This window comes from Thamnophis elegans, chromosome 3 (genome assembly GCF_009769535.1).
Source record: "Thamnophis elegans isolate rThaEle1 chromosome 3, rThaEle1.pri, whole genome shotgun sequence".
NCBI lineage: Eukaryota > Metazoa > Chordata > Lepidosauria > Squamata > Colubridae > Thamnophis > Thamnophis elegans.
In genome coordinates this window covers 38,133,840-38,158,553 of record NC_045543.1, presented here as the reverse complement: position 1 = coordinate 38,158,553, position 24,714 = coordinate 38,133,840, and the positions used below count along the sequence as shown (strand labels likewise).

The window sequence follows — 24,714 nt, the reverse complement described above, 5'->3', positions numbered from 1 at the left end:
CCAGTGACAGCAGATAGAATTATAGATAGCCAATTAGGGGTTAACTAGCCTAACAAGCTAACACAACCTCCCCCTCACTTATCTCAGTTATTGTGGGCAATTACAAGTCCATGGCACCCCAATAGTTGCTGCTAATGGCGCTCACAGTTCCCGTTGGCACTCCGCTGTTCCCTGCTGTGGTGCGGTCGTAACCGACAGTTCCAGGAGTAGACTCTCTGTGCCGGCCTGACTGGAGAGAGGCGCGCACTGTTCCCGCGCTCCTCTCCTGTGGGTCCTCCCTCGCCGCGCTGATGACGTGTGTGCGCACGGCACGCACGCCTTACCAGCAGCCCCTGCGCTCAGAAAGGGGCGGCAGCGATACAGTAAGTGAGTGTGGGCGGGGGAGATCACACGTCCCGCCCCCCCGTTCCTCCAGCACAGATTCTTTCATCCTCAGCGGCCGTGCAGGAGCCGAATCCTGTGCGTGTCACCCCAAATGGCTACGCGTGTCAGCACTGACACACGTGTCATAGGTTCGCCATCACTGGACTAGACAGTCACTTATCTGAAATAATATAGGTTCTCCTGCTTGGGCAGGGAGCTGGACTAGATGACCTCCAAGGCCCCTTCCAGCTCTATTCTATTTTATAAAAGATGATCTGGGCTGAGAAAGAGTGACTGGTACAAAGTCACCAATCAACTTTCATGCCTAAGGAGGAGCTATAATTGTCTTCATGTTTCTAGCCTGGTGCCTTAACTCATTTCTTACAGAGCTTAGTTTAGAATTGCTTGACTAACTTTGTTGCTATTCTGTAACTTGTTCTACTATGCTGAATAAGTAGAAAGATTTCTACAAGGGATGATATGATCAATGCAAAACATAGGGTAAACTCCTGATAATTTCCAATTACTGGTATATTTGTGTTAATGCAGTATAAAATTACAGTTCATTTGCAGTAATGTTCTACCATTGACTGATTCAAATTCTGGTCAACCACAATTCCAAGCTTTATCCCATTCAATTTTGTGTTACGTATTTCACAGCCATTCTTTCACCTCTCATTAATAAAAGTATGGATGGAACAGAAACCTACAACACACCACTCTGTATCTCCTTTCAGTTTGATGAACTAAAGTTCAAAGCCTATGTCATTGTACATCATGTATGCAACGAAATTGGTTCTAATGAACGCTTTTCAAGAGTCTTGAGCCAACAACAGTATTCACTTCATCAAAGCCATAATTATGTATTTTACTAATCTAAGCTTTTGAGGTGGTGTTAGATGTCATGCCCTTGATCAAAAATGAGATAAGGTTAGCCTCCCAAGACTTGTTCTTGGCAAACCAATTCTGACCTGGCATGAGAAGTTTCTGGGCAATGCACAAAATCTTTTAGACGGTGCAACTATTTGGTGTGGTCTTCTCAAGAGTTAACACATACTTGTGATTTATAAGGTTAACATTTAGAGGCATCGTACCCTCGAGGCAAGGCAAAAGCATAGGAGAGTGCTGGTGTTCACATTCCTCCTTCGGCAGCATCGGCCAAGCAATCATGGAAAGCAAAGTGCTTAGCTAAGCAGACCCACCTTGAGTCATGGTGGAACTTCCCTTCTCCCCTCAAACCGCGGCATGACTAAGACTAACTCGGTTATCAGCGCGAAGGGCGACAATTGCACTTTACTGCGTCCCCTAAAGCGGTACCGATACATTTGCACTCAGTCGACGCCCCCACTGGAGCAGGTGACACACGGCCATCAATGCACCGCAAGTGCCACCAAGAGAAAACCCGAGTGACAGCCTTGCTTTCGGGGCGACGGAAGAGCTCCGTCCCGCCTGCGGCGCCAACCAGACGATGCCCCCAATAGGCGCCGTGGATCTGCCGAAAAGTTCCCATTGAAGCCCCGCCCATTTCGCATCAGCCTCCTCTCCGGGTTCCTCCAAATGCCGTGGGAAGTATCCGTGGGTTCCATTGGTTCTGCTGCGGTGACAATTCAGGCTCCGGCGTTCTTCATTGGATCCCAGAAAGGAAAGAATGCGCGGCCCGATTATTTTCGTAGCTGTTCTGTCATTGGCTGATTATATAGCGCGGATGCTTTCTTTCCACCGGCGGCGATTGGTCCCGATGTAGTGCTAGAAGGGAGGGCTCTGTGCGTTCACTTTCTCCTGATTGGATTTTCTTCCGAAGCTGTTCGGGTCAGAGATCGTTCGGGTGTTCGGCTCGGCATCCACGGAAGACGCTTAGCAAGGCTGCGTAACTCGGCTTTGAGGGGAACGCGTGCGTAACACCGACGGGAGCGCAGCGGCTCTTTCCGAGTCCGGAGAAATGGGGCGGTCGGTTCCGTATTCCCGAAGAGTAGCCCGTAGGGGCGCATAAGCGGAGGAACGAGTTAGAACCTTGTGGCCGTATCAACAGCAACCGAGAGCAAAGAAGCCGCAACGGCCCCGTGAACGCGTAGCGGACAAAGGAAGCCGAGCGAAGGGGTGGCGGAGGCGGGGCCAGTGCCAGCAACGCCGCAGCCGGCTGAGTCGGGAAGATCTGCCGCTTTCAGCCGCCGCCGCCGCAGCACCATGGACCACCCCGCCGTCCTCCAACTGCACTGCAGCGCCGTCCGCCTGAGCCGCCCCTCCGGACGCGATTTGCTCGCGCCACGGGCGCTATGAGGAGAACTCCGGAGGCATTTGGCCCCCGCGTTGTCGTGCGAGAGACGGAGTGACGAGGCAGGTAGGCAGGAAGGAAGGAGCCCGCTCCTCAGGCCGCCCCTCCCCCGCGCCCTTCCTGCCCCCGCCGCCTCTCCTCATACGGCCCCGGCGGTTTGGCCGCCACTCTGTCAGATTCTTTTTGCCTGCGGACGCGCCGTCCCTCGCGTCATATTCCTCCGCCGGGAAATAGTCCGTCCCTTCTCTGTGTCTCCCCAGCGCCCCCACCCCGAGGAGGGAGAAAAAAGAGAAAAAAGAAAGGACCTCTCCTGGCCGTCGCCTTCTCACGTGACTGACTCGCTAGCTAGGAAGGAAGGCGAGTGAGTGAGCGAGCGAGGAAGGAAGGAAGAAAGGCGTAGCATTGGAAAGCCGAGCGGTGCTGCTTCTATTTCCTGCCCCTCGAATCAGAAAGGGGCGGGGAGTGACTGGATTGTAGGGCTGGGCGGAGGCGGCCGCGAGCCCAAGCGCTGCCGCTGCTACTGCTGCTAGGAATGAAGAGGATGGTGGCCTGCTTGCGATAAAGCGAAGCGGAAAAGGGGCTGGGAGAGACTCGAAGGGGGGCGCCCTCCTTTCAGGGTGGGGGCCCCGATCTTTACACTCTGCTTTTCTTCTCCGCTGAGAGGACGAAACGGGGCAGAGAAAAGGAAGAGAAACCCGGAGGAGAAAGTCGATCCGATAGGGAGGAAAAGCTAACCGCTAACAACCATGTCAGGGCGCCCGAGAACCACCTCCTTTGCAGAAAGCTGCAAACCGGTGCAGCAGCCTTCAGCCTTTGGCAGCATGAAAGTTAGCAGTGAGTATTGTTTTCCATCTTCTGTCCTTTTTACATCAGCTCTCCCAGAAGGAAGCATGTAGTTTTTATATTTACGAATATATCATTTTTTTTTTGTTTCTGTGCGTTCAGAATTGTCAGATCCTTAATGTCTTTTCAGCAGCTTCCTTCTCTTTCCCCACCCAACCACCCATACCTTGATTAGGCCTATCCTATGGCTTCCATCTAGGAAGGAAAAAAAAAGTATTTTTTTGCTTCTTGCTTTTCCAGTATATTTTATCTGTATTCCATGGTATGTTACCACAGGTTTTTATCTTACAGAAATGGCAGTGGCCTAATTCTGTACACATTTTGGGTACTTTTTTAAAGATTGGATTATGCAGAGGTATCTGGAATTATGTATTTGATTCATGTCACAACCTTTTAAATGATTAGGCAATGAATGCATTATTTTCTTTTATTCTATTTCATGTATGGTAAGAAAAAATATGTACAGTTAAAGATTTTGCATGTAGAATATAAATTTCCATTTGGTGGTGCAATACTTTTCAAAGTTGAAGCCTGTGTTCCACTTGTTTTTAGATCTCACTGTTTCATACTTGACAAATAATTGGGATTTTGTGGTAAATCAACTTCAAAGTGTATAAATCATGATGTGTATGGCAATGAATACTTTACTGATCTTTATATAATTCTATTTTTCCTATTGTCAGAAAACTGGATAAAACTTTTTAAAAAATACTGTGGTATGGCTAGTTCTATTTCAAAGCAGTGATGTGCAACAACACTTTAAACCGGCTACTTCCTTTCTTTTGAGAGTGCCTCCGCAATGCAATGATTACCAACATAATTCTAGATATTCTATTTTATTAGAATAAATGGCCTTAGTACTTGCTATTAAAGATTGTTACTTTTGAAACAAATGCAGATGAATATTATTTTCTGAGAAATCTTATTTTTGTTTGAAGAGGCTGACTGCAAAAAACTAAATATATAATACTGCAAGCCAGACAATCAATAAACTAAAATGTGTGACAGACCCCTCTTTGTTTTTGAAGTTTCATGGAGTAGGTAGAACATGTTTATGAAGCCTCAGGTAAACTGTTGACTTGGTGAATTACTAGTTACACAGGTTTGAATTAAACATTAAATTCTACTCACTCCTAATTTAAAATCTAGATTGTATTTCAGTTTTTTAAAAGCACTACTGACAATTAACATGTTTTGTAGAGAAATCATACAATCTTTGATACTTTTAAATCATAGAATATTTTATATATTGCTAATTATTCCATGTGAATATTAGATGTAAGCCCTTGAGGAATTACATTTTCATTCTCAAAACCTTACATCCTACATCATCTTAATAGCATAATATATCAGTTTGCAATTCTGAAAGTGTTCAACCAATTTATTGATGGGAGAAAGTTAAAGCGGACCACAAAAAAAGTAAAATTGTACCCTTTTCTGTCAATTATAATAGAGAAATGTGACATTTGTTTTTATGGTAATTTCTTCATTTGAAATAACAGTTGCATGACACAACCTGTTATTCAGAAACAGTCCCTATTGACTTAAACTATAATCTGTGTAGTAGTAGTAGTTTATGCAGATTGTGAATATAGTGAGTATCTGACTTTTCTCAGTCCAGAGATTTTTAGTCATGAGGTGACTTAAGAAATTTCCCAGCCAGAATGGTAATTTTTGGGAATGCTGGTATTTCAAATCAGTACATTTCAAAGGTGCTATGGTTGTCTGTTGGAGAATCATATGTAGACGTGAAACCTAGGTCAGATAATGCCCAAATTTACAATTTGCAACAAGTCAAGTTTTCTTTAAAAAAAAAAGTTAATATTATGTCTGATTTGCATCCGAAATTAAGCCTTAATGGATAAATTCATTTTTCATGCTGAAGCCAAAATCAAACAAGTCATACTATGACATAATGCTTTGGTTCACACACTGCTTTTAAAAATGTTTGAATTAAATACGTGGGTCACATACAGTACAGCATCCAGAGAAGTCCAAGATTGTGATACTGCAGTTACAGCAATGCAGTTCAGCCCATTAAAAAAGGGAGTTTGCAAAAAAAAAACCTGTATAATGAAACAGGTGTGTTATTAAAATAATATTCCTATTTTTAGTACCATCTAAGGAAAAAGAACCTCAAGGAGGGATTTCTGCACAATCTTTAGTGATTATCACACACCTTATAGCGTTTGGAGATGAAAGATATCAAATGTGGCACTTGGTCATAAAAAAGATTGGCCATTCTTTAATTTAACTGGTTACAATAATAAAGCACAGTTTTGATCAAACTATATCATGGCAAACCTCATGTTTCCTTAGGGAATTAATTTGGATGTATGTATGTAATATGTATACAGGATATTTTCAGGAAGTAATTAAGTGAAAGGGGATATTTAGTTCTCTCCACCAATAGCTTTGACTCTGTTCTGGTTGAATAGAGATATTTCCCTTCGGTCTCACTTTGCTAATGATGAATAAATTTTCTGGCATAACTTGCAGTTTTTATTTTTAAGCAACCAAGTACTTTAATTTTAAATTGTGATGAAACAAAGGATCTGAATCTAATTTTTTTTCAATAAAATATTTAGAATTTTAAAAATCTATATCCATAGTAATTTCTGTTAATAATAAGGAAAATATTTAACATTTACATACATGTATGTTATCCAATATTATACATACCTGCCCATTATGTTGTTTCTTTCATAAGCATAAAATATTTCAAGAAAAAAATGAAAGTTTATTAATAGTAGAGCTTCAGCCTATTTAAATACATTTTCAGTGAGAAATACCAATATATCATTCATGACTATCTTATTGAAATATTAATAAATTAAATATAAGTAATACATTTGAAATCAGCACACTTGGTAAGTCAATATGTGCATCATCATTTCTCATTTGTGAGAAATGGAAGAATGCCAATTGCAGTTTGTATATTCACAGGTCTTAAGATAAATAAAATATGTTTTCCAATTAGTCTATGGTGATGTTTCATTCAATGTTTTTTTTAACTGATTAGTGAAACAGATGCATCCATTAAATCTTACACATGTAATATTTTGATGTAAAGCTGCATGTGTTGCATCTTTTGGAATCGAATAGAATCAGTTTTACTCTAAAGGCAGTGATGCTTTAGACCAGGGGTCCCAACCCCCAGGCTGGATTTTGGCAGATTTAAACACTGACAGCATGATCTAGCTCCCATGCATGTGCAAATGAGGCTTCATGTGCTTGCCTACCACTTGCACAGACTGATTCCCAATGGGCCATGGACCATTATCAATACATAAAGTTTGCATCTTTTTCTGATAAAGTGGGGTTCCCAGTCCTTGGCCCACAGCCCGATACCACAACAGTCTGTGGCCTGTTGGGGACCAGTCTGCAAAGTGGTGGGCAATCTTTGTTTGCACATACGCGGGAGCTATGTTGTACGCATGAAACCATCTCTTCTTCCCTACTGCCATCGCCACTATCATTCTATGGAGCAAGATAGGTTGGGAACCGCTACTTTAGACCAGTGGTCCCCAACCTTTTTATCGCCGCGGACCAGTCAGCCTTTGATAATTTTACCGTGGCCCGCTGAGCGCGCACAGGGGTGGGGGGGCGTTGTTCGCGACGAAACATTGATTGTTTATATATCAGATTGTTTTGATTAAACAACTTTTATTTTATTGTATTTAAACATGCCTTACAAAATAAAATACAATTACATAAATATAAAGTGCAAGGCTACGCTACTAGCGCTGTCTACGCTAGCCCTACGTAGCTGCGCAGGCGCTCTTAGGTTTTTTTCAGGAATCGGCCAGCGCTGAAGCGCTGAAAAGGAATGAGAAGGGCGGCGCTGGACACAGGGGGGCGGTGGGCCGCTGGTGACGTCAGAGTGCCACCAGCGGTCCAGTAACACCCCTTGTGCCAGTTAGCCCTAATTTGCATACAGAAAGAAACTATGGCCCCCGGCCGCTGCAGCGATCATGGCCCCCGGCCGCTGCACGGCCCGGTGCCAGGTACTCCACGGCCCGGCACCGGTCCGCGGACCGGGGGTTGGGGATCAGTGCTTTAGACTATTAATCCTTAGCTCTGCTTAGTGTAGTTTATGGTATTTTTAGTCCAGAAAATGGATCCTTTCCTAATTTGGGTGCTAGCAATGTCAGTTTCGATTAGAGAATTCTAGAGATGGAAGTGTGTCTTGAGTTGGAGAAGGCTGTTTGAAGTATTAGATTGGTTATCCTAATCTCAACTTCATTTATTTTGCATTTTAAACAATTGTGTTATATCCTTTAATATTTTTTAAAAGAAAATCTGGGATAACTAAATTTATATATACACATGTATATAAATGCCTGCACACACACACACATATTTCTCAACTTGAGGTCATGCAGTTGATGTTTAAATCTGCCAGAATCCATTGTGCATTTTACAGTTAGCATATGAACTCAGTTGATTTGGAGTGTGAAATAGTAGTTATGCACTAGTGGTTTCACAGTCAGATAAATGGAGTATCACAGGTTTTAGGTAAAGTGAAGTGAATGCACTTTTGAAATAAATACTTTTAAATTATATGAGGCATAATTCCTATATATTTATTAACTATTTGCTTATTGATGAAGTGTAGCATGATTCAAACTTTCACTTAATATTTCAAGTTATGTGGAGTTAGTGCTCTCTAAGAAATGTACCATTTTTGTATCATCATTTAGTTCTTTATCAATTATCTTGTGATAGCCGTGTTTCCCTGAAAATAATATGGGATCTTATTTTCTTTTGGTTCACAAAATAAACACTAGGGCTTATTTTGGGGGGGGTTCTTATTTCCCCCCCCCAATGTATGGGAGGTCCACCTCTTCTGTTTGTTCGTGGCGAGGCAGGAGGCCTCATAGTATACAAGTGCCACCGGTTCCCGGCAGAGTGGTGGGAGCGGGTGGAGGTAAGCTGGTGTGGGCACCTCCACCCCCCTGCTTACTTCGTGGCTGCGAGTAACCAGACAGAATGATTGGCCAGCTGGCTGCTCTTAAATATCGCTTCTTATGTGGGTAGGGCTTACATTAGGTGCATTCATAAAAACATGCTACGGCTTATTTTCAGGATAGATCTTGTTTTCAGGGAAACAGGGTAGATTTAATTTATTTTAATCTTACCTTTATTATTTTTATAAATAACTCAAGGTGGTAAATATGCCTAATATTCCTATCTCCTATTTTTCCCAAACCACAATCCTGTTAGGTAGGTTGGGCTGAGAAACAACTGGCTAAAAGTCACCCAGCTAGCTTTTTTGACATTTATAGAGGAAGAAATTGTTCTGTGTGATTATACATTTTCCTTATTACTACAGTGGAATGTAAGAATGAATTTATCAGATGGTGGGAGATTTGTACTTTCAAATTTGAAATATTCTCTTAATGTATCCTTACAATTCGGTGTCATAGAATCATAAGGTTAGAAAGGAATTTGGATGTCTTCTAGTCAACCCACTTGTCAGGAGTCCTCAGACCAGGCAAACTGTTGTCCCATCTTTTCAGGTAAATCTCCAATGCTGGTGCATCCACAACTCTGGGAGCTGTTTCATTGATTAATTTTTTTCACTGTCAGGAAATTCCTCCTTATTTTTGGTTGGATCTCATCCGATGAGCTTCCACCCATGAGCTTCCACCCACTGCTTCTTATCCTACCCTCAGGGGCTATGAAGAATACATTGGTATCTTTTATGGCAGCTTTTCAAGTACTAGAAGACTGCTATCCTATCTCCCCTCAATCTTCTCTTTGTTAATTAAACATACCTAGTAAGCTAAACATACCCAAGTAGAAGTAGTTCATCTTGCTGTGTTTCTTGCCTGTTTTGCTTGAGAGGCTGATAATTACAATGTACAAAATAGTTTGACCACTTAAGGTTTTTTTTAATATTCTTCTACTGTGCGATAAATTAGAAGTACCGTATTTTTCAGAGTATTCCCTCAAAAAAGAGGCTGAAAATCTGGGTGCGTCTTATACACTGAATGCAGCATTTTTTGCCTCCTGAAACTCCGCCTCCTTCACCAAAATGGCCGTGCATAGCTTGTAGGAGGCTGGGGAGGGCAGAAACGAGCAAAAAAGGGCAGTTTTTTGCTCAATTTTGCCAGCCCCCAGGAACACTCTATAAGCTTCCTAAAGGCATGCCCTTTTTTAAAATGAAAAACGGGCTGTTTTTGCTTGTTTTTGGCCCCCCACTCCCCAGGAGCCCTCTATAAACCTCCTGAGTGCTATTCATGCCCTTTTTAAAAAAAAAAAAAAAAAGCAGGCCCTTTTTCGTGAAAAATGGGCCGTTTTTGGGAGGTTTGCAGATTGCAAAAACTTTTTAAAAAACATTTTCCTCTTCAAAACCTCGCTGCGTCTTATACTCCGGTGCGTCTTATACTCTGAAAAATACGGTAAGATTCTTTCCTTCTTTTACTTTCTTATTTCTTTTACATATTATTGTATTTATCAATATGATTTAAAATTAACATTATTAAAGTTGGGTATTTTGTGGAAACTGACATAAATTTCTTACGTATCTTTTTGGCTTTAACCATTCAAACCAGTTAATGGGCTGATTTGTTTGATCTGGTTGCCCTAGGTGTGGTATTGACCAGTAACCATTTCCTAGGGCAGGATCCATGACAACATCCTATATATGCTCCCAGCCCACTGGGAAGGCAGCCTTAATCCTACTATAGGTGCTATTGCCCAGCTACAACTTCTTTATCTCTGGTTGGGTACTATGTAATATTGCAAAAATATGTCTTCCCTGCCAGCCACACCTTACAGATGCTAGTTGCTGCTCTTCATGGTTACTTTATCCTTGGCTGCTGGATCAGGTCTTTTGAAAAGATTAGCTGAAAAGCTGGACTCCCCCCCCCCCTTTCTTTCCTTTTACAAATTCATTGCTGGAAAGGTCCAAAGGTACATCTTTCTTTTCTCTTCTTAAAACCAGACAAAGTTCTGCTAATTTCTTGTTTTTAGTTGAGATGATTGGAATAACGGTAAAACTGTGGTATTTACTTTACTATTATTATATTGAAACCATGCAGGAGGCTCTCAAATCTGAGGGTGAGTGTGTGGAAGGAGATTCATATAAAAGGTATAAAAGTGAAAACATGCATCCTCAAAGATGTATCTATGGAAAGGAAAGTGATTAGTGCATAGTTTCCAATCATGATTGGAAGAGTAAGGAACTAGAAAAGTCACCTGTTGGGGACCAAAATAAGCCATGTTCCAGATAATACCAGATTGTCACTACAGCCAAAATGAAAGGAGGATTGAAATCTGGAAGGGTATTGTTTAAGTTGATTTCATTTCTAGATGGTTTACATGTATGAATCAAGTAGCCTAAGGCTCCTGTAGAAAGCCCTACAACAGATACAGTTTTTTTTACAGAATGAACAGGTTAATTGTTTTGGATAGAAAATCAATTATATATTTATAATACTAATTAATTGTTTAAAAAGTATGTTCTATGTAGAATTTTGGTTAGTGAAAATTTTGGCCAAGTTTTAAAAAATGAAGATGGCTAGTACATTTGATTAAGTTTAATTGTAGACTTAAAGAGTTTGAGAGTTTAAGTTTTATATAAAGGCCAATTCAAATGTAAAATTGTGGTTACATATAAACTTGAAAGATCTTAGATGTAGGTTTCCAGATCACAAGAAATAATCTCAAAAATTTAAAAACATCAATTAAAATAGAATGCAAACTATGTAATCAGAATAGTTTATGAAACTTGTGAGTTTTATCAATTGGTTTTCTCAAAAATCTGGAATACCAGCAAATTGTATAGTAGCAAGTGTATATTATACATTGCATATATATTCTCAGATCAAGATAAAATCTGTTTTTTTTTGCTCAGATTTGTAATGACTTGGGTCTGTACTGTCTGTACTGTACAGTATTGTGATGGAGAGTAGTATAGAAAACTTAAATTCATCTAAATGAGGAATGAGTGTGTTTGTGTGTGTAATATGTTAAATGGTAGAAAAATGTCAGTCACTCGTCTGCAGTTTTTTTGCCAAGGTTTTAAAAATGGCTCCCATTGCTTCCTTCCTAAGACTGAACGAAAGTGACTGGCTTAGGGTCACTCAGTTGGCTCAATGACTAAGGGCGAGTCTAGAATCATGGTCTCCTGGTCTCCAGTCTGTTACCATAACCACTACGCAAGACTGGCTCTCATATTCATTTAGACTACAGGGATTAGTGCTCAGTATATATCTTATAACAATTCTATAATTGTGTTTTCACAGTCAACCAATTAAATCTCTGGGTCTTAGTATATTCCATAGTAAAAGATAAGCAGTATTCTGGATACAGATATTGGCTATTTAGAGTGTCAATATGCTGCAATTTTTCTGTTGCCTACACTGTATGATTGAATGGAAACACTATTAATTTCTACACATTACCTAGGGTCAGTACCACTATTTATGCAAAGTCACAAGTTTCCCATTAGGGATGGATGATTATGTCAGTTTTCTTTTCTCATTGCAAATATTTTGGTCCTCCTTCCATATCAGTTTGTTGATATCAGAAAAAAAATCATATATTTGTTTCAATGCATTATTTTAAGACACATCTTTATACATGCTTTTCCTTTTGAAATACTATTTATCTCTCCATCCCATTATAAAATAGGAAAACTAGTTCAGTTTTTAAGTAGATTTAATATGTAGATTACTATTGAGAAATATACCAAAAAATCAGGATTGGCAGAAAAAAAAGACTCGTTTATTCTTGCTCAGATATTGCAAAATGCAGTGGCTAGGTTATTAACAGGTGTAGCCAGAGGGAATCATATTACACTGCTCATGAGGGAGCTGCAGTGCTTGCCAGTTTACTTCTAGGGCCATTTCAAGATATCGTACTGACTTTGACCTTTAAAGCCCTCAACAACTCAGGAGTTCATTGTGACAGGGAACACCTACTTGATTTTGTTTTAAGATCTTGCTGCTTCTTGAATTTTATGTTCTATACATTTTATATATTTTAATAGCAAAACTTCCCTGAATGTATATCCCGTTTATGGAATTAGAATTCAATTACAACTAATTTAGGTTGTGTTATACACTGTAGGTTTTATAATTTTGTTTTGTTTCATCACATATTTTGATTACCTGTTTGGTGGCTTATCTGCTTGTATATGTATTTAATAACCTTTTGGTATCTTACTTTGTAGGCTATCCTGGTGCATTTTGATTAGTAATTTTAAAATCAAATCTGGTGCTGAAGGAGACATCACTTATCTATTTCTCCTCTTAAATCCTCCATAGAAGAAATTGTGTGGGTGTTGATGGAGGGGAGTGTCTTCAGTTTGAATGAAAATGTCTACAACATAGGGTTGCTATCTCCTTGAGTGTTAACTATTCATTACTTGTATTCCCAATCATGACTATTCTTTCCCATTATATATCATGTATTGTTTCTTCTGTCCTGGCTTTGTCTTTGTATTCATGACATTAAAACTATGGAAATATTTAAAAAAAAGAAAAAAGAAAGAAATGGAAGAACAGCCTGAGTTTAGGAATACTATCTTTATTTGTCTGTGTTAGTTTAGTGAAATGGAACCTTTTAGCTTGATGGTACATCTGCAATTCTTGAGAGATATCAGGATACTGTAATAAAAAAGCAGAAATGGAAATATGGCAATTTACAAAATGAGGTAGGGCTAGATCAAGGAATGAATGTAAACAATGTTAGCATGTGTTTATTAATGAAATATAGGCATATATCTTTGATTATTAATTTATTGTATTTTTAGGCTTCATTGAGTATCAACCCGGAGGTCAGACTCCTCCTTTGCATTACCAGACATGCAAGGGCTCTTGCAGAGAACTTGACTAAGATGGCAGGTGCCCTAATTTAATTTATAAATTAAATTATCTCTGGTTAATAATCAGAGCTGTGGTGGTGCAGTGGTTAGAATGCAGTATTGCAGGCTAATTCTGCTGACTGCCAGGGGTTCAATCCTTAGCGGCTCAAGGTTGACTCAGCCTTCTATTCTTCAGAGGTTGTTAAAATGAGGACCCAGATTGTTGGGGGAAGTATGCTGACTGTAAACCACTTAGAGAGGGCTGTAAAGCACTATGAAGTGGTATATAAGTCTAAATGCTATTGCTACATTTATTTATGCATTTTTCCTTTGTAGCTGTTCTTTTCCAGGTTCATTAAAAATTAAGTGGAGCTTTTACTCGAGCTTCCAACATTAAAAAAAATAACACAGGTGTAATACTGTCTTAATTTATAAGATCTCATTTTGTCTTTTCTGACAAGAACAGATAACTGAGCCGTTCTATTATATGTTGCTTACTGAAAAATGTGTTTTTCCAACTATCGAATCATATTAAACATCGGAATGAAATTGAAGACTATTGATTTAGATAATCAAAATCTCTCCAACTTTGTTGATGGTTAAGATAGTGTGGTTGCCTTGCATTCCATTAATATGGTGGCAAAATCAGATGGCAGACAAACCATCCTGATGGAATTCTTGTCCTGTTTCACTGTCAATGTACATACAAAAGGGTGGAGTTGTTTCATAACTGGTCTGCAATCTTGCTGATTTTGACTTCCCAGCATGGATATCATTGTAGTCATTTTACTAGGCATTTTCCAAGGAATGTAAATATCTTTCTCATTTATGCAAATCTATTTGTATAACTAGCAGAAGGTATCTTTGATTTTCAAAAGTTATCATTTGAGAAATGCAATGGTATGTTTGCAATCCAGCTCTGAGTTTTGTAGCACGATAAGACAGTGCTTGTGGTATATGATACTTTTTCTCACTTTCTCAAATGGCATCTTATACATGCTCTCTTGTTTAAATGAGAAATTAACTCATTTATCAAAATAAGTAGTAGAGACAGCAAGTTCAATCTTCACACTTTTAATTGTAGTATTTAATAGTCAAAGATATATCTTGATTTTTATAATACTTCTAACGAGAGCCAAAGGTAGGTTATCTCCTTATACTTCCTCTCTCACACCAATAAAGAAATAAGAGAATGCAATGGGTTGCATCTTGATCAGATTTTGGTTGCCACCATTGCAATAGAAGTTTACAGATGTCCTCTGTATATTTTAATTGGACTATTGTCAGTTGTTGTGGGATTGACAAGTTGATTTAGAAGCAGAATTTTCCATCTTGATGATGTCTACTCTATGTTGATAAATTAATACGTTTATCCCACATCATCTTGAGACCCAAGTCACACTTACATGGTGTGCTTGGACCTGACATAAGGTACTATCTTGTGTTACTGAAGTTGATGTCTAAAACCTCTAATTGAATAATTTTTCAATCCAATTGTCAATTGTAGTGTCGCACCTCTTGAATATCAGATAGATCTTTGGCTTCTACTGATAAGAGTACCTGTTTTGTACTTGAATAAGAAGACAGCACAGGAATTCCAGGGTTGGAGACTAGGGAAGTAAAAAAAGAAACACTGTAAAAGAAGGCAGTGGAAACCCACTTCTGTATCATATTCTTTTGCATCGTAAACTACATGGATGGTTTATGATATCAAAGTCAGATGACACTTTATTTTTTACCTTTACTTTAGTCTAAAAGTATTTTTTTAACCCAGGAGAACCGATTTTGAAAAGATAAAACATAATTGTCAATGCCATATCTAATAATAGCTTATCACATGATTAATTTGTGTTATATTAACAAATTATAATTTTTCTTATCATAATAACTAAGGCAATTCTTTTAAAATATATATATATTTTTGTTATATTTATAATAATTAAAGTTATTTTAAAAAATATGTAATCTCCATTCTTAAATTGTTTGGGGTATATGTGTCATCACAATTTGAGGACTCATGCTCCAGTCCTTTTCCTGTAGCTTTGGCGGGAGGGGCTACAACAGGGTTTAGTCACAGCCTGATTGGTCCAGACACTGAGGGATTTTTCTTAAGTATCCTCCTTTCCCTCTAGGGTCCCAGTTTCCCTCAGTCTTTGGTCCAAGCACTAGTTGTGGCTCCAGCGAGGTAAATTTGGGACTATAGTTATTAAATTCGATAAATTGAATACTCTAAAATTATTTAAAAACAAAACTCCGACTGCGGCCAAGGAGATTGTCTTCAGTCCCATCGGGGTAAGGAGGGACTGACCTCCTACCGTGGGCCAGTCAGGGGGCCTGCCCCGATTCCTGGGAGCGCAGGGGTGGCAGGCTCTCATAGCAGACTCAGCAATCACAGGCTCGGCGGGCAGCTTAATTAACTGAGCTGCGAACTTGCCGCTTTTAGCTCACCACTTCGCAAGCAGCTGCCGGAGCCTCGCCGTGGCTTAAAGATCAGTTGCAACTTGATTAAACGCCAGAGGGCGCGCCTTTACAGTCGCCTGGGAGGGCGCGGTGCTACCTGTTTAAAGAGGAGAATATCTGGATTCTCAGCAGGAGCCCTTGGGGCTCGGCTCGTCACGAGGTCACAACCTCAGAGCCAGACTGTGTGATCTCTCTCTCCTTCTTCGCTCCATGAGGCGCAGCGGCCATTTTGGTGCGACCTCATTGGTGGTGGCCATTTTCCTAGGTGGTGGCCTACATCGGGGCCACTAATTGAGGCCCTTAGGCCCATCTCCTCGGGCCCATTGAAATCGCGGCCAGAACCGAAGCTGGTAGACCAGTCCCCTGACTAGTGCCTGCAGCACGGCCGAGCATTGAGGCTGGCAGGCTCACCGCAAGTCCATCCAGGTGCAGACCATGTGAGTGAGGAATGGCCTCCATAGTCCCTGAATCTGCGCAGGCCCAAGGAGAACTGGCAGAGGAGGGCCCGGGCAGGCTCTGGCCTAGGGCAGCGGCCTCCAGGCCTCTAGCTAACCAGCACCCTTCCAGGGGTAGCCAGGGATGAGTCAAGAAGACAAAAGGCCTTAGAAAAGCAGGTGGTCAGGGCGGAAAGACTAGCACAAGCAGTTAGGCCTGAATACTTGCAGAGCTAGATCCCCAATAGGTCCCAGCTCACACCACTCGGGCTCACCTCCCAGGGACTCCTTCACCCCCCATCTCCCCTAGATCTTACCGGGAGGGGGAAGAGGATCCAGGAGAAGGGGGATCCCAGGACCACCTACCAGCCGCCCAGCTTGCCCCCACTTCCTGGGGTCCTTCTGAGGAGGACTTGGAGGATCTGGAACTGCTGCCGGATAGTATCAGGAGACTCATCTCCACTGCCATAGCTAGGGTTATCTCCTCCCCAAAGGGATCTCCCCTCCCAAAGGGTAGCCAGGCCTCCCATGGCCTCCAGATGCAGATCCCCTTCTTCCTCGAAGGGACTGGATCCATCTAGGCCTCCTTCCCCTTCTGTAATCAGTGAAGGTTCCATATTAGGCGAGGTGGCCCATCCGGACTTGTGGTTCTCAGAAGAGGAGGACTTAGTTCCTCCTGAAACCCTGGGTTTCCCAGGTGTCTTCCCTCCTCCAGCCTTCAAGCCTCTGCTTCATAAAGCCAAAAAGACTACTCAGATTGGCACGCCTCCCCGTCCAGTATCCCAGCACAGGGACCCTAACCTGGCCATGTTCATAAATCCCAACACAGTCAAGGAGGAGTCTCAGCCCCCCCTTTTCTTAGAAGTGGTCAGGAACCAGTGGTCCCGACCTTCTTCTTTACCCACCCCTGGCAGCAATGATAGGCGCTATTACAATAGGGAGCAGGCCTTCTCTCAGAGCCTCCAACTGCCTACAGTAGACGCCCTGGTCGCCCTTCTTGCTAATGCTTCTACCATAGTCTTGGGCGACGTGGCCGATAAGCTAAAGCCAGAGGACAAGCGGTTGGAGCTTACTATCCGTAAGAATTTCAATGCTTCGGCCTGGGCCATTAAGTCTGCCGTGGCAGCGTCATACTTCAATCGCACAACGGTTATGTGGCTGCGGCAACTGCGGGACCACATTCCACTACAGGATGAGCGTCTTTACCAAGACCTCACCAAGATCATCTCAGCTACTCAATTCTCCGCAGATGCCACCCTAGATTCCATAAAATGCACATCTAGGGCGTTGTCCACCTTGGTAACCCCGAGGCGCCTTTTGTGGCTTCGCAATTGGCAAATGAACAAGTCCAAATGGAATTTGGCAGCGGCCCCCTTCACCGGGCCAAATCTCTTTGGGGCCTCTCTTAACCCCATCCTTGTGGAGAACAAGGATAAGAAGAAGGTCATTCCGTCTAACTCTAAGAAGCTGGACTCCCGTCTGTCTTCGTACTGCAGACCTTCCTCTTTCAGGGCCCCTGACCAGGACTATCGCCAGCAGCGGTATTCCCCCTACCGATACAAGAGGCAGAGTCAGCGGCCTTTCTACCAGGATAGGAATAGGTATCAGGGTCAATCCAAGTGGCCCTTTTGTGGGGGGGGGCGCTCCTTCCGCAGGGGGAAATGACTCCAACCCCAGTCAACTCATAGGTGGCCGCCTGGCATCCTTCGCAGATCAGTGGGACCAGATAACATCAGATGCCTGGGTCAGGTCAACAGTCAGGGACGGCCTCCGACTGGAATTCCTCTCACCTCCCCCAATGCTCTTCAGGACCTTCCCATCATCTAGGGACCCGGAACGGTGACGCCTAATTCTCCTGGCAATTCAACATCTGCAGGACATTCAGGCTGTCAAACTGGTCCCACCGGAGGAGCGCAGGTTGGGTATGTACTCCAATCTGTTTGTCGTTCCAAAGAGCTCTGGGGGATGGAGGACGATCCTGGACTGAAGCGCCTGAATTCTTACCTAGTCTACCGATGCTTCAAGATTTCCTCCCTCAAGTCCATTCTCCTGGGAATCCGACGGGGGAACTTTATGGCCTCTATAGACCTGACAGAGGCATATCTACATATTCCCATTTATTTTTATTTTTATTTATTTTATTTTATTTTAACTTTATTTGTATGCCGCCCTTTTCCCTGAGGGGACTCAGGGTGGCTCACAATTCAGGGGGAGGGAAGTACAAAACAAGTTATACACATGAAGACAATACATCGTTAAAAGCACAACAGTCATACTATTCGGGTGGAGTTGAAGTCTTTAGCCCCAGGTTTTAAGGGCTACGCGGAAGGTCTGGAGGGTGGTGAGGGTACGAATCTCCACGGGGAGTTCGTTCCATAGGGTCGGAGCAACCACCGAGAAGGCTCTCCTCCGGGTAGTTGCCAGTCGACATTGACCGGCTGATGGAATTTGGAGGAGGCCTAGTCTATGGGATCTTATTGGCCTTGTGGAAGTAATTGGCAGTAGGCGGTCTCTCAAGTACCCAGATCCAATACCATGAAGGGCTTTGTAGGTGACAACTAGCACCTTGAAGCGCACCCGGAGATCAACAGGCAGCCAGTGCAGCTCGCGGAGGATAGGTGTTACGTGGGTGAAACGAGGTGCACCCACGATCGCTCGCGCGGCTGCATTCTGGACCAGCTGAAGTCGCCGAATACTCTTCAAGGGCAGCCCCATGTAGAGCACATTGCAGTACTCCAGCCTAGAGGTCACAAGGGCACGAGTGACTGTTGTGAGAGCCTCCCGGTTCAGGTAGGGACGCAACTGGTGCACCAGGCGAACCTGGGCAAATGCCCCCCTGGTCACAGCTGACAAATGGTGTTCAAAAGTCAGCTGTGGGTCAGCCCATCGCAGGTTCCTTCGTTTCTCCCACGGGGGTCGGCACTATCAGTACAGGGCTTTTCCATTCGGCCTGGCTTCTGCTCCCTGCACGTTCATGAAAGTCTTGGCGACATTGGCAGCTCACCTGCGCTCCCGGTGAGACTCCATTGCTACCTCGATGACGTGCTCGTCCTGGCCCAATCCCGAACACAGGCATTTCGGGACGTGGATGTAACCATTCAGGCTCTACAGTCCTTGGGATTTTCCATCAACTTTCCCAAGAACCATCTTTCCCATTCGACGAAAATCCTACATCTGGGCACAGTGATAGACTCGAGATCAGGGCTAGTTCGTCTTTCTCCAGAACGCTTGACAAGTCTATAAACCTTGGCATGACAGGTCCGCGCAAGTCGGTCAGATTCCATTCTGACCTTGGCCTGCTTGCTGGGCAAGATGGTGTCGTGCATAGGGATTGTTCCATGGGCCCATCTCAACTCTCAGACACTTCAGTGGGCGCTCGTCCCCTTCCAATGACAATGCATGAGCAATTCCCCACGTTCGATTCCCTTGTCACCAGGACTCCGCTGGTGCCTGAGATGGTGGCTGTCCCCGACCTTGAATCCCGGGGCTGAGTTTTGGGAACTGGACCACATATCCATCACAACAGACGCAAGCCTTTTTGGCTGGGGGGCCATGATGGAAGCCAGCCTGGCGCAGGATCAATGGTCAAGGTCCGACTTGCGCCACAACGTCAATTGGCTGGAGCTGAAGGCGGCATGCCTGTCCCTTCTCCATTTTCGGGACTCTATTGCCAACCTCCACATGCTCCTCCTCCTGATGGACAATGTTGCCACAAAAGCCCACATAAATCATCAGGGAGGGACTCATTCCAGGAACCTGTGGCTGGAAGCCCAGAAACTCGGACTCTGGGCGGAGAAGAACCTGGCATTAATAACTTCAGAACACATCTCAGGCGTAGCCAATCACCAGGCCGACTGGCTGAGTTGGACGACGGTCGACCACGGCGAGTGGCAGCTGATTCCAGAACTGTTCACCAGGAGTTGCCTCTGCTCCAGCACTCCTCTGGTGGACTTGTTCGCCAGCCCGACCAATGCCCAGCTACCCCAGTTTTTCTCCTGCTTCCCAGCACGCAACGCAGAGGGCACGGATGCTCTCAGAATCCCGTGGCCCCCGGGCCTCCCTTATGTCTTTCCCCCCTCCCTCTCATCCAGGGGACCCTGAGGAAAATAGTATTAGAGGGGGCTCACGTCATTCTGGTAGTTCCAGTTTGGCCAAGGTGACCTTGGTTTGTGGATCTGGTCCAACTGTCCATATCTCCCCCCTGGAGGATTCCCCAAGAGGAGATCGCCCTGTGCCAGGGGGTCTTGGTCCACCCGGAGCCCCAGTGTCCGCCGCGCCTTGCACATTTATCTGAGACACACATCCTCTATCAGGTGCTCGGAGGCCCTGTTCCTGTCATTCCAGCCCAGTACTGGGGTGCCAGGGTTTCCTCTGCTACCATAGACAGGTGGTTTAGACAGGCCATCAGGGCGGCCTATGAAGCCTTACATCAGGTTCTGCCGCAGGGTATTACGGCCCACTCCACTAGAAGCGTGGCTACCACGGCTGCGTGGGCTACCAGGGCTCCTCTTGACATTTGTAGGGCAGCTACCTAGGCCTTCCCGTCTCCCTTTATCAGACATTACCATCTGGATTGTTTCGCCTTGGCGGATGCGGCCTTCGGCCATAGGGTACTCCCAACAGGTGGCGACCTCCCCTCCCCTGGAGTCAGCTTCCCGCCCTGGGACTTAGCTTGGCTATGTCCCTGTTATAGCCCCTCCCGCCGAAGCTACAGGAAAAAGAACGTTGGTCCTTACCTGAACGTCTCTTTTCTGTAGCAAGGTGGAAGGGGCTACATCCCACCCATATCACTGATCAGAAGGGTTTGGAGCGGTCGGGAGTCTGTCTGTGTATCATGGTTTTCCTTACATAATCTTTGCAGCTTTTCCATTCGACCTCGTGAAATTGGGAACCTAGAGGGAAAGAAGGATACTTAAGAAAAATCCCTCAGTCTCTGGACCAATCAGACTGTGACAAAACCCTGTTGTAGCCCCTCCCTCCTTGCTACAGAAAAGAGACGTTCAGGTAAGGACCAACGTTCTTTCTATTCTGAAGCTTTTTAGTTTTTCGGCAGAAGGACCCACAGGAACTCCTTTTCAGCTAGCATCCTGCTCATTAATCTGCAGCTTCAGTTTCTTGAGAAAAAGCAGGAATTCTAGGTCTTGATTCTCTATCTCTATGATTTTAAATAATAAGCATGTTTGACAACTTGAAATTTAAGTTGGCAGTATTATCTGATTTCTTTGCAGTAATTAACGATATCAAAGTTGAACAATACATTGTAGAGAATTTGATAACTTCACAGTTAATACTTTATTTTTGTTTTGTTTATTAATAACAAAGTGTAGAATCTGAATTACACACAGCATTTAAGGATCACTTTCCTAAACAATAACTGTGGAACTATATTTGCAAGATACAACAAGAAGAAGCAATTTTTATGTAGCCATTCCATATATATGTATTATTTTGTTAGAATTTTTTATTGTAATAATAAAATCTAATACAAACTAAAAGAAAGAAAAGAGATTACCATATATACTCGAGTATAAGCCGACCCGAATATAAGCCGAGGCACCTAATTTTACCCCAAAAAGATGGAAAAGTTATTGACTCGAGTATAAGCCTAGGGTGGGAAATGCAGCAGCTACGGTAAATTTCAAAAATAAAAAATCAGTGTTATTTGAAACTCAAAGTTATGTTTATTCAAGGGACCCGCTTAATTAAAGTGTTCTATAATATCAGTATGACTTATAATACTGCAAGTCTGCAATATTAAAATACTTGTATAGGGGATCCCCGGGATCCCCCGAAGAGATCAAATCACAACCAGTATGCCACCTTCTTGGTATATTGTTTTTATTTTCACTGAGTTTTTAAAAATGAGCATTATTTCATCCTTTTTTTCTTTATGTTTGATTGGTATCTGCAATTTGTGTTAATTCTGTTCATACATATAATATAAATGAAAAACCCAGCTCTCTTAAAAAATATTTTAAGTTCTTTCTGGTGCTCCCTTTTAGAATTGGCCAACTAATATTTCTGTTCGCCCAACTAATGTCAGGCAGAGTTAACTGAAAAAGTAATTTTTCATGAAAGGACATTTTCCTAGGATTTTAATTGTTCTTACTGTCAGATTTCTCGTTATTTCCAGCTTGAGTCTCCTTCTGACAAGTTTCCATTGCTTCTTGTCCTGTCCTCAGGTGCTATTGCTGCCGCCGCCTCCTCCTCCTCCAACAGCACCAGCACATTTGCTGCCCAGCGCTACGGCTGAGGTGAAGCCGCCAAAGCTCCCGCTGGCGCCCCCGCAGCGTTGGGCGGATATCCGGCAGTGCTGTTGGAGGAGGAGGAGGCGAACCAGCCTGCCATCGCCGGCCACCGCTAGCCCCGCCGCTCTTCCCACCCCCTTCCAAGCCCCACAGTCCAGCGGATGGAGCAGCGAAGCCCCGGGGGTCTGTAGAGATTGTCAGTCATCCAGGTCACGGTTGTCCTAAAGGTGCTTTTTCAGGCAACAACTGGGCTTTCTTGGGGTTTTTTGGGAAGACGTTTCATCCAAGAAGCTTCTTCAGCTCTGCCACTATCCTACTTCCCCACTATCCTGTCAGAGCTGAATGGTGAGAAACGAAACGTCTCCAAGAAAAAAACAATAAAGTCCAGTTGCCTCCTGAAAAAGCACCCTTGGGTTGATCAGTGATATTGAGAGACACGCTGCATTTACCTTTAATTTTCTTTCTTCTAGCCTTCTGAAGCGGGCAAACAACTCAAGAGAAACTTTTGCAAATTCATACAAGTCCGAATTTACATCATAAAGCATTGTTCTTCCACGTCGATGAAGTTTAACTCTGGCAATTGCCTTATAATATATTACTTTCTCCGGTCTTATTGTTTTTGCTGGGGGGGACGGGGGACGAGTGTTTAACAACGCCACCCGATAATCATTTTTTATTGTGCCCCACCCCTCCCCTACAAAGCGAGTCTGCGCGGCCGGTGGAGACAGCCGACCTCCTTCCTAATCAGGAAAAGTCAGGCGCGTCGAAACTTCGGTAGCTCTCCGCGCTTCCTGCCATGCTCCGAGCCGCGGCTCCTCTCTTCGCGGCCTCCGACGCACCGAGAGCGGGAGCCCTCCAGCCGCCCAGGCCCAGCCCCTGAGGCGGTCGCCCGCTGCGATAGCGAACAAGTGCAACCTCTTCCTTCGGCCGGACTGGGCTGAAGCCGCCGCCGCCGTCGCGCGCTGCTGCTCTTCCTGCCTCCGCGCTTGCAGCGGTAACGGGCGGCGGGGTTGGTGGAAAAGGCAGAGGCAGCGGCGGAGGCGAAGGGAGGGAGGCGGGGAGAAAAGAATGGCAGCAGCCGAGGAACCCGGAGCGGCACCAGCAACAGGGAGCAGCAAGGCCGGCGAAGGGGAGCCGGCGTCGTCTTTCCAGAGCCGCCTGTGGAGGAGCCTGCAGCTGGGGGGCAAAGGCAAAGGCAGCAGCAAAGCGGGAGCCGAACGCCGCAGTGCAGACACCTCGTCGTCGCTTCCGCGGAGTCGCGCCGCGGAGCAGCCGGCCAAGGCGGACTTGTTAGCAGGGGGCGTCGTCGTCGGTTCCAGGTGGGGCGGCTTGAGGCGTCGAAAACACGTGCTGGACCGCGTCTTCTCGTCCTCTCAGCCCAACTTGTGCTGCTCCTCGGCAGAGCCCCTGGAGGGCGTGAGCGCCGAGGCCGGCTCTGCTCTGCGCCGCCTACGCGAGCATCTCCTTCACCACCCTCAGGGCAAAGGGGGACAGCAGCAACAGCAGCACGGCCGGGGGGCTGACGACCCGCCCGCCTCTCCTTCCTCGACTTCTTCGGCGGCTGCCCCCGAAAAGGAACGGGTAGTAGGCGGAGATGGAGCCCTCAAAGCCGAGGCGCGGGAGAAGCCTCCGCAGCCGCCCCGACTCGGAGCTCACCTGTCCCATCAGAAGAGCTCTTCTCTGCCCGGCAACTGGAATCCCCTCTCCAAGGGATCCCCGTGCAGAAAATGCGGGGAGCAGCAGCGAAGCCCCGGGGCTTCACTGCTCCATCCGCTGGACTGTGGGGCTTGGAAGGGGTCGGGAAGAGCGGCGGGGCTAGCGGTGGCCGGCGATGGCAGGCTGGTTCGCCTCCTCCTCCTCCAACAGGCAACAGCACTGCCGGATCCAGTTGTAGACTCGAGTATAAGCCGAGGCGGCTTTTTTCAGCCCAAAAAGTGGGCTGAAAAACTTGGCTTATACTCGAGTATATACGGTATAAAAAAGAAATAATAAATGCAAGTAAAAAAGAGAATACCAGGAAAGAGAAAATTAATATATAAAGAAGTTACACCCAACCTTCATCACAAGTATAAACAGATTTAGTCAGTCTTCATTGCCTCAAAGGTTACAAACATCCAGTATCTCAACTATAAACATCTACAAAACATTATCTTTTCAATCTTGGTGTCAGCAAACGTCTACAAGTTGCCAGAGATAAGTGTACCTTTTTTTTACCCAAATCAACCCACTTTATATTACTTCATTATAGTCTTATTCTTTAATTCATTCAAATATTGT

General features: G+C 44.3%; 1 protein-coding gene across 6 annotated transcripts in view; it reads left to right on the top strand.

The window, feature by feature from the left end:
* The first annotated feature begins 684 nt into the window (after positions 1–684).
* GSK3B (glycogen synthase kinase 3 beta) overlaps positions 685–24,714 on the top strand; it is a 131,886-nt gene continuing 107,856 nt past the window's right edge. For 2 of the 6 annotated variants that reach the window (XM_032214093.1, XM_032214094.1), the window contains exon 1: positions 686–3,469. In XM_032214093.1, the coding sequence (XP_032069984.1) occupies positions 3,382–3,469 (88 nt within the window). In that variant the 5' untranslated portion in view covers positions 686–3,381. Of the gene's footprint in view, positions 3,470–24,714 lie in introns of all 6 variants that reach the window. The other 4 variants (XM_032214095.1, XM_032214098.1, XM_032214092.1 and 1 more) reach the window with 3 other exon arrangements.